General features: G+C 43.1%; 1 protein-coding gene across 10 annotated transcripts in view; it reads left to right on the top strand.

Annotated features, from left to right (window-relative positions):
* Positions 1 to 12,500, top strand: part of sox6 (SRY-box transcription factor 6) — a 174,884-nt gene that overhangs the window by 81,024 nt on the left and 81,360 nt on the right. For all 10 annotated transcript variants that reach the window (XM_083759969.1, XM_083759973.1, XM_083759976.1 and 7 more), the window contains one exon: positions 9,018 to 9,104. In XM_083759969.1, coding sequence (XP_083616095.1) covers positions 9,018 to 9,104 — 87 coding nt within the window. The remainder of the gene's footprint in view (positions 1 to 9,017; positions 9,105 to 12,500) is intronic.

Genomic DNA, 12,500 nt, shown 5'->3' with positions numbered 1-12,500 from the left:
ACAGTGTGTGTGTGTGTGTGTGTGTGTGTGTGTGTGTGTGTGTGTGTGTGTGTGTGTGTGTGTGTGTGTGTGTGTAGGCATATAAATATATATATATATATATATATATATATATATATATATATATAGAGAGAGAGAGAGAGAGAGAGAGAGAGAGGTATATGCGCATACATAAAGTGAATGGCAGATCGAGTGGAAAATCGAGTGGCAAAGTTAATTTAATGTTGTTTAAAGTCATTTAATGCAATCAAATAGGACTTTTCTGTTTGGATGTATGGGCTGTTAAGGACAGAAAGTAGTTTTTTGCCACTCAGTAGGCATTCCCGCATAACTTCCGGGTATCTATATATACACAGTGTATATATATATAGTATGTATATATACATAGGATACATATATATATATATATATATATATAATAAGCTTCCACAAACATGACTCAGCCTTCTATGTAAATAGACCTTGATCTCATTAGGAAAAACATGTATTTGGGTACTTGACCTGATTTCAGGCAATGACCTCAGACAACTCTCCTTCAGGCAGGCTGGAGAGGAAGTATATCACGAAGGATGATAGAAAATAGGAAGGAAGGGAAAAAGAGGGAGGAAGGAAGCAAGGAAGAGGAAGGGAAGGGAAGAAGGAAGAGAGGGAGGAAAGGAAACAAAGTGGAAATCTGTCACAACCTTCAGTGATGAGCATGGCAGCCAGGTAGCTACTATTTATAGCAGCTGTTTATAAGGCCAAATGGCTCTTATAGGAGAGTCTAACAGGTGACTAACAGGGATATTCACCAAGTGGAATAATGAGTCGTATTAGGTGTCAATTAAATCAAGCCCTCCAAGAGGTGCAGGTGCTCCACAATGCATTGGCATACCTCAAGCAGCCGGACCTCTTCACCCATGCATGCCAGCACTAACATTTACATATTTAAAAGCTGGAATTTTTGTAACTGCACCAAAAGATTCCTCTGGAAATGATGGAGGTCATTAAAACTGAAAGTAATTGCCAGAAAATGAGCAACAACGTAGTGTTGTGTTCAGAGTGTTTTTTGTATTTTTTTTTATTTCAATCTCCCCTCTTTAGCGTTTGCATTGTGCAGCATCACCCGGGTGTGTAACCTATTGCGTTCAGATTGCTCCCTTGCAATTAGTGCCCTTTTTGTCCTCACTTCAATAACGTCATGATTATGGAGACTTCAGGAGTATTTTGCAGCTGTTGTCTCTGGGACCATGCAGTAGAATGACAAAACATGTTTTCTCTCTGCATTTCACTTCCCTGCCTGCCACTTGTAATTATTATGTTTTATTTAGTGCAATGATGAGGTCTTGTTTTTAGTGTCTCTGTGATTAAGATATTCAAAAGATTTCTTGCAGTTTGTCACAGCTATTTGCTTTTTTACCACTCTCGACTTTTGATTTGTTTTGAATGCTTGTGTAGAGCAGCAGGGAGATGCCATGCTACTGCAGCTCATCACCTGTAGCCTGATTTATATTTCGTCACATGATGTTGTTGTGTCGGGAATAGCCGATTGACGCGGTGATCTGCTATTTTCAGGCACGACACCGACCGGTGCATGACACCATGGTACATCAGAGTATACATTTAGCATGATGAGACAGCTCCTGCCAGTGTGCAACTGATGCAAAACAATGGCTCAACTCAAGAAGAAAATATTACCCTCCGTCATCAAAATATGGAGTGTTGTCACTTCAAAATATTTTATTCTAATACCTAGCTTGCACAAGTGCTCGTTATATGTAAAGTGTACACAGTGTGCGCGCGAAGCACGAAAATTTGTGGGTTCTCAAAATGCATTTTGTGTTCAAAGACAAACACAAAGATTTATGTAGTATGAGCACAGGGTGATATATGTCTATACAAGTATAGGCTATATGCTACCTTATAGATGTAGACCTATTTGACAGTGCATATACAGTCATCAACAACACGCCTTTCACAGTCGTTTCATTTCCCTGGCATAAAATATCTCTGTTTACCAAAATATACAGTACAGTATAGTAGGAACATCTGTTGGACAGCACATGCGTCAAGACACTGCGTCTCTCTCTCTAATGCACGCATGCATGCACGCACGCACGCACACACACACACACACACACACACACACACACACACACACAGGGAGAGAGATCTCTGTGCGCTGCAAAAAGCTTCTGATATCTGTCAAACCTTACTATGGTCCTACTGTATGTATTCATGTACATATAAATATTGATAAATAAGTGCTGTTATTTTCTCATGACATGAGAAACGGCAAAACCCAGATTCTTTCTAAGCTTATTACATTCACGTCAGTGTTCACAGGCCAGAACATCATTCTAAACATAAATAATAACATTGAGCTGTGTCCATTTCAAATTCAGTATCTATCTATAAATGCACCAAGTCTCTACATGTGTAGTACGGACGTGTGTACGTCTGTAATCCACGTAACTCGAAAACAGTTCGCCCCACAACTTCAAATTGGACACACCCGTTCCACACCACCACAGAGAGTGCAGTGCCCGGTGTCGTTCCACACCACCACAGAGAGTGCAGTGCCCGGTGTCGTTCCACACCACCAAAGAGAGTGCAGTGCCCGGTGTCGTTCCACACCACCACAGAGAGTGCAGTGCCTGGTGTCGTTCCACACCACCACAGAGAGTGCAGTGCCCGGTGTCGTTCCACACCACCACAGAGAGTGCAGTGCCCGGTGTCGAGTCGTTCCACACCACCACAGAGAGTGCAGTGCCCGGTGTCGAGTCGTTCCACACCACCACAGAGAGTGCAGTGCCCGGTGTCGTTCCACACCACCACAGAGAGTGCAGTGCCCGGTGTCGTTCCACACCACCACAGAGAGTGCAGTGCCCGGTGTCGTTCCACACCACCACAGAGAGTGCAGTGCCCGGTGTCGAGTCCGTTGGATAACCGGTTGTCCAGAACCGGCTCTGGACCTGATCTCCCCTAATATCTCCATATATGGAGCTGGCCTGTTCTGACATCACAACACTTGGACATGTCTGACACAGATATAGGAATAAAGGGACACAGAGAGACGGATAGAGAAATCTCCATTTATGGGCATAAAAGGGACACAGATAGATGGGTGGAACGGGTACTCTGACACTTATTGCATAGCTGGGTGGAGCATGGATCTCCAACTTCCATCGTTACCGACTTGGTGCTCTACAGCCAGGCACCGGCCTAGTTTATTTAACTTCAAATGTTCTTCAGACATGTTTTTTCTTAAACTTTTTCTTAAACTTTCTCCGACATCATAGTGTCTGAGCAAATAGGCATACTATGGTGTCAAACTTTGTCCTACACAAATATTAAATAACCATTGACAATGAATGGAGAAATCTACCTCATAGTGTGAGCAAATAGGCATAGTGTCTGTTTTATGTCATGATGATGTACAATGAAGTACCTTCACTAAAAACGGTGGGACAACGCTCCACATGTCCCAAACTCTTCTCCCTTCTGGCTCCAAAACTATGGAATGTACTTCCTGTTGCAATCAGAACAGCAGACTCACTCCAAATCTTCCGCTGTAGTCTGAAAACCTACAGCGGAAGAAAAAAAAAGGGCAAAGATGGAGTGTGAAAAGGTTTTCACACTCCATCTTTGCCCGTAGCACTTGCCCTAACCGTGACGACCTTACAGGCGTATGCAAAGGCTCAACTTAAGTAACTTAGATAGCATTTTATGTAGACATAGCATTTTATAGTATACAGTATATGCATAGTTCATTATATAGATCTTCCACTGTTACGTGTGATTCATGATAGTATATGATGGTATTGCCATGTTTTTCTTCTTGCTTAATGTAAGTCGCTCTGGATTAAGAGTGTCTGCTAAATGCCTAAATTGCAAATTGTAATAAGAGTGCCCCTCACTTCACACGGGTGTGATTTTTAACTTAGATTTAGTCTATGGATTTTAAGATGGCTTCGTTTTCACACAAAGTACATTCTTTCAAAGCAGTACAATAAAAATGCCTATAGTTTTTACATACATGTAGTTTAGGTTAACTCCTCTCTTTCGCTGTGGGCCCCTCTGCCTCTTAATGAAACACATCCACTAGCCTACAGCATCGCTTTCCTGCCTCCGTTTATAAGGCCTCTGCGTTCCGAGGAGGAAATTATTTATATTGCCAGTGTCAGTTGATCATTGATTTGGTAATTACATGTTTCCCCTTGAGGCTGAGACGACTGATATACAAGGCAGATGCTAAACGGGAGGTCTCTAGTCTGTTAAGAGTGACTTATGACTGCTTTGACTCTCTTCTCTATGTCGATGGCCTTTCAACACAACAAACACTCAACACAAGTAGCATCTATCTCCAGGGAGAATAGCACACAAGGTGGATCTTCCACCAGATGTAGAAAATGGTGCTTGGATAGAACATGGAACGCAATGTAACAGCCACTGCTGAGGGTTTTAAAGACATTTTTGTGCATTGCAACTCTAAAGCAAGTTTATTTTTAAATCTGTTGGCGGACTTGTGTTGCCACAACAAACGGAGTGCTTTAAACCTTTACAAATAACTTTCATAAATGAATGTGAGAATTTCTCAAGCATTGTTAGTGCTGGCATGTTTCACTTTAATATGCACCAGATTATGATTACCCAATGCAATCTATACGGCCAGTTGAAAAGTAGATAACAGAGTACCATGAGTTGTTATGGTCCACATTTTACAGGTCATTTCAGCTCCAAATTGACTAGGTTTGATTTGCTTGTGAGTGAATTTATTTGTTTCCTTTGCGTTCTGCTCAGTGATTTGAGCATAACCGCAGTGTCTGATGATCCCTTGATTGAACCACTCTGTTTAAGGCTGCAATAAAACGATAAATTAACAAACGACTTTCTCCTAGCTCTGCCCCACAAACAGTTGTTTATAGCCAACTACCACTCAGTTTATTAAAGTAACTTTTTACAGTATGCTCAATAAAACATTAATTCAGATTATGAGTTGTAGCTTTAAGACATCAGCTAGAGAACGACTTGAGAGTGAGTGTAAAAAGAAGATTAAGGAGAGAGAGAGAGAGAGAGAGAGAGAGAGAGAGAGAGAGAGAGAATGAGTGAGACACACACACACACACACACACACACACACACACACACACACACACACACACACACACACACACACACAAAGACAGACAAATAGACAGTATGTCTTCAGTTCCATTTACAGTAAGAGAGGTTGTAGTCTTCCAGTGTCAGGTGAGCTTGTCAGCGATAACATGCCTCTTAGTTCCACTACTGCGGTTTATGCTGAACATGATATTCTGGCAGCAATGACTGCCAGGTGCTGAAAGCTGTGTTTATATCAAACACCATCCCAGAAACATTCTCTTGTTCAGATTTATGAGAACCATTAGCTTTGTTATTAATACAGTGAAAGAACGGTATAACTAATCTAGCCAGTTCATCTAGGTTGTAGGTGTCTCAATCCATTCTACCTGCTTACCCACATCAAGCAGATCACGGAATGCCTGCACGAACAAGCTATATACCAGAGATTACAGCAAAAGATAGCACATACACATTAATACACATTAATATTCACAGTATCAAATCGCTGGTAACTCTTTGCTCTTTCCCGGCATTGCCAAATAAGCCCCACTCGGGAACTCTGAAGAAAGTCTGGAAAGGGAATGGATACGAGGCACATTTCCAGTTCTACAGCACTGGCTCAGGAGAGAGGACAATGAGACTCAGACAAGCTTAGGGGTCCAGAGACCTCTCCCTTCTCCAGGGAAGACTTCTTGGACACATATCCCAGTAGTTTTGTCTTGTATGTTACTATCAGTGCTAGCTGCAGAGTGGCGTAGGTCTGTGCCAGGCATAGGTCCATAGGGGCCGTTGGAATCACTGGGGCCGGAGGATGTTGGTCTTGGTCCAGTGGGGCGATCTGGGCTCAGTGACAAGCCAAGCTGTCTACAGCAAGGATGCTGGGAAAATGTAAATAAGAGCCCGATAAGAGCTATTGTTTTCATTCCATTCTCATCCCAACTGAATGGCCCGTTCCCTCGCCACAGAGCATTTTATCTGGAGAGGAGGGGAAGACAGAAAAAGGGAGGAGGGGGTGGATTTAAGAGTCCTCGTAGGAAAATAAAAATAAACTCAATGGATTCTTCACTTCTCTTGTCTTCAGCTAATTCCCTCCGAATAATGTGCTAGTTTAATGTTTATAACATGCTTGCATTTCCACCGCAAATGCATTTCATATCCAGTGAGTGTGTCCGATGAAGTGTGAGCCCTGTATCGCAGAATTAATAAGTTGGTCTTTGGTAGAGCACAGTGTGGCTTAATTTCTAACATTCTAAGCGCCTTAATCTGACAGTAACTATTATTTTGATATTAACCAAACATGTTTCTATTGGCATATTGTACGTCTCCAGAGATGACAGACAGGAATTTCAGAAACTGAAATAGCGTTCCAACTATTAATCTAAATTCCGCAGAGAAAAAAAAAGAAGCCTGTAGAAGGGTGCTTTGAAACAAGCCAGACATCTGAGTCATTTACCCTGTGTTTTCTTCAAGCACGCCTGCACGAAAATTACACTGCTGCTGTGTTTTCACTGAGTTCCATTTTGGGGTTTGCCTGTTTTGTCCGTGCTGGTCGAACACTGAAAGGTGTTTTGAGAGTTATTTTATAGACTAATCCGGGTCATTATTCACCTCTCCCAGGTGGAAGGTTGGGAGGGCAGCAGTACATTCCAGCTGTAGCCTCTCCTGTTGGAGGACTTGGCAGGTCGTGTCTGGCCACAGTGGAGGGGATGGAGAGGCGAGGCAGCCGAAACACTCCTGGGAGGGAGAGAGGGTGGGAGGCAGGGGGAGGAGTGGAGTAGAATGGAAGCTGGCACCACATTATCTCCAACAGTTGGTGCATTCCTTAATGATCAAGTGCTGGAGCAGCATCTGTGATGAAAGTGTGTGTGTGTGTGTGTGTGTGTGTGTGTGTGTGTGTGTGTGTGTGTGTGTGTGTGTGCGTGTGCGTGTGCGTGTGCGTGTGCGTGTGCGTGTGCGTGTGCGTGTGCGTGTGTGTGTGTGTGTGTAAAATGGAGAAACAGCATATGTGTGCATATTAACAGTGTGTATGGGCATTAATTCCCCTCCACATTGACCCTAAGCCGTTTAAGTGTATCATGGTTACTTTGGTGGGTGTCTAGCAAATTATCTGTAGGGGTTTTGTTGATGAGGATCAACATGTACACACATTACCTTTTACCTTGCCTTTCCTCCGGGTCAACAGGAAAAACTGTGAGTCGAGAATTGGAAAGTGAATGTAGTAATGTTATAATGACTGTGAGGTGGAGATGTCCCGTCGTCCCACATCACAGGAAGTGGACAGTCAAACAAAAAGGGCCACTCTGCATGATCTCTCTGAAAGCCATCCTTAAACAGGGCCACAAGAATCACTGACCCCCTATTACTCCCAGTTCCTGTGAAGTGGACATGTTTGTCAGAGGGAGTTGTGCTGTTTGGTTTGTGGAAGTGGAGGGCAGGAGATGTTACTGAAGGATAAAAGGAACCGATGGTTGTGTACATTTTAAACTGTGTAAATCTCCTCTGCGTTTGATGTCGGGAATAGTAGCGGCAGAACACAAACCATGCACAGTATTGCCTGTGACAGTCTCTCTCTCGCTCTCTCACACACACACACACACACACACACACACACACACACACACACACACACACACACACACACACACACACACACACACACACACACACACACACACACACACACACATTCAGCTGGAGATACAATCTTTTTAGGCTGCATGCTTGCTATTGCCATAAGAACACATGACAACTACAGCAACCTGGGAAAGAAAAGCACTTCCATGAAATCATCCAGAACACAAATGTGCTTATGAATCATGCCCTTTTGTTAAATGAGTTGTGTCCACAACTGAGCCATTGTGAGACATACATAGTAGTTAGATCCATTCCTTATGGAGCCCCAGGGCTTTCTGGTAATAGCAAGCGTGTCCGCTTTGGATTTAGCCTTTTTTTTCTCATTCCCAGAGGAGACAAACACACAGTTTTACAAATGATATCATCTTCAGGCAAATTATCGAAAACCTGTGGCTAATATCTCCATGGACTCGCGCAGATTCCATAGTTTGCAAGAAGTTAAAACTGTAGACATTGCGATAATTGTTTCTAAATAGCTTAATAACTATTAATCAGAGATGGTTCTGCACAGCGCTGTCACACATTTCAGCAGACTCTGCAGTGTTGGAAGTCTCATCTGAATGCATGATGGATCCGTACAGTGGGTGTCTCGGTCTGGTTCAGATTGGGGGCAGGTCTCGTTGGAGACGGTGGCTTCAAGGTGGAGGGATGGAGGGCTGCAGTGGTGGTGCTTGATGGAGCGGGCTGACCCTCAGCGGTGCCAGGACGGTGGAGGCCCGGGTCAACCGGCATGACGTGTTCTTTATCAGCCACCTCCGCGACAGCGCGGCAGATAACAGCCATTCCAACGTGATTCATTGTCCGCTGGACAAATGTTAATTGTTCTCATCATAGACAGCTATGCAGACGCATCGGATGTAGCCAGTCTTACGCCGGCTTACCTACCTCTAAATGTCTGTCTTTGCCCTTATGCTAGCCCTGCAATGTCTATCTGCGCCCCCCTTGCACGCACACATGCCCGCACTATGACAATCACACACACACACACACTCACACACACACACACACACACATGCGCAGCGTGCGCACACATGCACACACTCCACCCTCAACTCCACCTCACATTTATCAGGCTGAGCCATTACCTTTAAAGCACCCTGGAACAGTAAAAAAAGTGCAATTATTCCCTTTTCATACAGTTTCTTTGTTGTACAAATGAGTACATAGATTTAGAGACTTATAACAAGACAAACTGTACATCAGACTAGACTACAATAATTCTAATGTGAAAATTCCATTCCGCTTGATTATTGTATGCAATCTTAATAATGAAAACAAATGCCTTCCCTGTCTTTCAGAGTCGTGTGTGGAGAAACTCCTTTCTCAAGACTGGAAAGAGAAGATGGAGAGGCTCAACACAAGTGAACTTCTGGGAGAGGTCAAAGGTAGGTTTGCATTGAACCACAAAGCTTTTACTCAGATCATACCCTCAAATCAGCACCACCCTCTTTCCTATCAGACATATCTATATTTAACTGCCCGGTATGTTCTGTGAAATAAAACAAAAGCCTTTGGCTGCCCTCCACTGTTCATTTCTCTCCCCCTTATCTTTTGAAAGAATGCCCATGTCTTTCCATAACCCAAAATTCCAACCCCCTTTACCCACAGTCTGAGTTTTTATTTATTTTTAATGTTGGTGTTTTTTTAGTGTCTTTGCCGTTTAAGATGATGTGCTGTCCCCCCAGTCAGTCCGAGACTAGTAACACGGCAGCTGTGAGTTGTGTCGCGTGTTCATGCCGATCCAGTGATTGTTGAACACAGCTTGAAAGCCAAAGTGCGCTTGATATAAACAGAGCATGACTGAGATGAGGAGAGAGGAGAGGCTGAGGAGAGGAGATGAGAGGCATACAGTCTTCTACTGAATGAGCCCATCGCAGAGAGGAATGTGTTGACCCTGACGGTGAACGCCCTGCATAACGTATCAAGAGCAGCACAGCACGGCACAGCTCAGCACGGCACAGCTCAGCACACCGCCTCCCAAATCTCTGTTTATGACAGAGTGAAGGTGGGCCTGGGCTGGGCCGGGCTGCTGCTTCAGTCCTTAGCACTGACTGTTACTGAGAGCCTGGTGTTTATACAGCTCAGGACGGCACAATACCAGCTGGCTGATAGCACCAGCCTGCTCCTTACAACACTCCACTTCCTGTCTCTCATTTAGAATATCTTTTTTCTTTCTTTCTCTTTGGCTGTCAGAACCTCTTTTTGATATATATATATATATATATATATATATAATGTATGTTTATAATAATGTGGCTGCTCCGTTTGTAAACATCACACACAAACAAGCAGGCCTCTATTAGCTCAATGATAAAAAATGTCAGCACAGGTTCAAATCCAGGGTAGAAGAGGAAAGTTACATGATGCTCTAATGATTATATATCCTCTTGTTTATTGTTAACATTGATATTTGTTGCGACCAAAGGTCGCAGTTCACTATGAAAACCTGCATCTCCCGTCAGTTGGTTGGTTGGTTGGTTGGTCGGTCACGCCTCCATATATGGTCACGCCTCATGGCATCACGCCTACATATGGTGGAGGCGTGACATCACTCTTGACATCACACCTCCATATATGGTCACACCTCGTGACATCACGCCTCGTGACACGTCACATAATGGCCGTCTCAAACCTCAAACCCTTAGATCTCAATATATGGAGTTCACCTGTTCTGACATTCAATATGTTGATCCTTCCCCACCCGTCCTTCCTCTTCGACGTCTCCCTTTTGACTGATACCTGTCCATTCAAACTCTAGATGGGTCCGACCCAAAGTTATTATTGCAGCTGCGCCCGGCAGCCGGCGAAAACTCTGGCCCTCATCAAACCCTGTACACTCCTGTCCAGAGCCCGGGCGGAGACTTTTGTGCTGGTTCTTGTGACACCGGGCACTGCACTCACCTGTGGTGGTGTGGAACGCGTGTGTCAAATTTGAAGTCGGTGGGCCGAACGGTTCTCGAGTTATGTTACAGACGTACATACGTACAGTAAAGTACACGCGTACACACAGTAAAGTACGCACGTACACACAGAGACATTTATATTAAGATTTTCCATCATGTGCAAGAGGGGGACAAATAGAAAAAGAAGGGGAAAAAAAAAACACAAATGTTCTAATAAGTCATTCATTGGCAATAACCTTAATGAACTGACGGATAAATCATGGCTTGGTGAACTAGATTCATTGTACCTGCCCTGGTACATGCCACTGTAGATCAAAGTGCAGTGGATAAAATTTTGAAAATGATTTAGCCTTTTGAAAGCAGATCTATTAAATTACAGGGCATTTCTTTCTTGTTAGATGAATGGAATGGTAAGGTTACATGCTGGTGTGTAAACAGGTAGGGAGTCTTGATAATACACACAACGGCCTCTGTCTGTTGATGTGTGTGGATTGGAAACAGTCTATACTCCGCAGTCACCAATATAAATGCTTTTCCTATCATACTGGCAGCCTTAGATTTTTAATTAGCATGCCATTTCATATGACTGTAGATATTTCAAAGGGCTGCTTTGTGCTCCCCCTTACAAATGTCTCTCTCTGTGTTTGAAGTCTGCCTGATGTAAATACGGCCAATTATTAAAGAAGCCCAGGGTTGCAGCCGTGCAAGGTCCACCTAATTAAAACACAAACAAAGGTACCTCGCAGAAAACACCTTATGATTAAGATCTAAAGTGTTATGATGAATCGGAGGTACCATTAATTATTAGGTTAAAATCAATACAAAGGGCAAGCGTGCATGTAGATTTAAATGAATGCAAGAAAATGGGCATGAAGGCTGATGTTCAGATAAAAGCTTACCCCACTGGCAGACTGGCCTTGCATGTCTCATCACCATTCATTCAATACACAAGCAATTATATTGTGAACCTAGTAGGTTACAGTACCTTGTGACATTGTTCGATTAAAAAAAAAAAAAGTGAAAAAAAGAAACAAGCTTTTTGATTACCTTGACAGATAAGTAAAAATGTGAAAAAAAATTCTCTTTGCTTTAAAGTGAATGTGAATAACACACAGTTTGTTTCTTTGATCAGTGGCATTCCATCTGAAATGTCTTTAAACTTGTTTCTTATCCATTGCATTTTCACATTTAGACAGTTTTTTGAGGAAAAAAAATCTGTTTTAGACAGGTGGAATCTAGCCGGTACAGACCAGTTTAGGAAACCAACGTTTCTCTCTCAGAGAGAACAATAGCTGTAACTGAATTTGACTGAGGGCTCCATCCAGGAAAAGAAAGACATTCTTTCGCTAGACTTGTGTTCAAACATGCCCCGGATACTTTATCCTCTTGTGGAGAACACGCAAGTACAGTAAACAAAACAATGGTATCAACAACATCAGGGATTTTCCTCTTAAAGGTTTTACAAACCCATTCAACCGTTTATATTTTCAGGTGACACATCCATAATTACGTATTGTGTGGGTTTCTGTTGTGAAATGTGGTGAATCCGAGGTCACAGCATTTTGTTTTAAGTTACTGGTGTCCGTTGAAAAGAGATCCATAATCCAGTGTATAGGGGGACACTGAAGGGAGGCACAGAGAATAGGAATAGTTAGGTTTTAATGACTCTAAAGCTTTATCACTTCTGGCCCTGCATGCTGTTAGGGGCTTAGCACAGGCACGGCTATGGAAAAGGAAGGCTCATGAAAGAGAATTAGTGGCGGATTTCTTTTCACCCGCCAATTCCAAAGGTAACTGTTTGTTTTCATACCTGAGCTTAGCTGTCAATCAGACGGAACGGTGAGGAGCGAGATGAAAATCTCCAGAACAAAACCACAG

The sequence above is a fragment of the Protomyctophum parallelum genome, assembly GCF_964188405.1.
Source record: "Protomyctophum parallelum genome assembly, chromosome: 2".
Lineage (NCBI taxonomy): Eukaryota > Metazoa > Chordata > Actinopteri > Myctophiformes > Myctophidae > Protomyctophum > Protomyctophum parallelum.
Note: the sequence above shows the minus strand (reverse complement) of the source record. Positions and strands in the feature narration are given on the sequence as shown.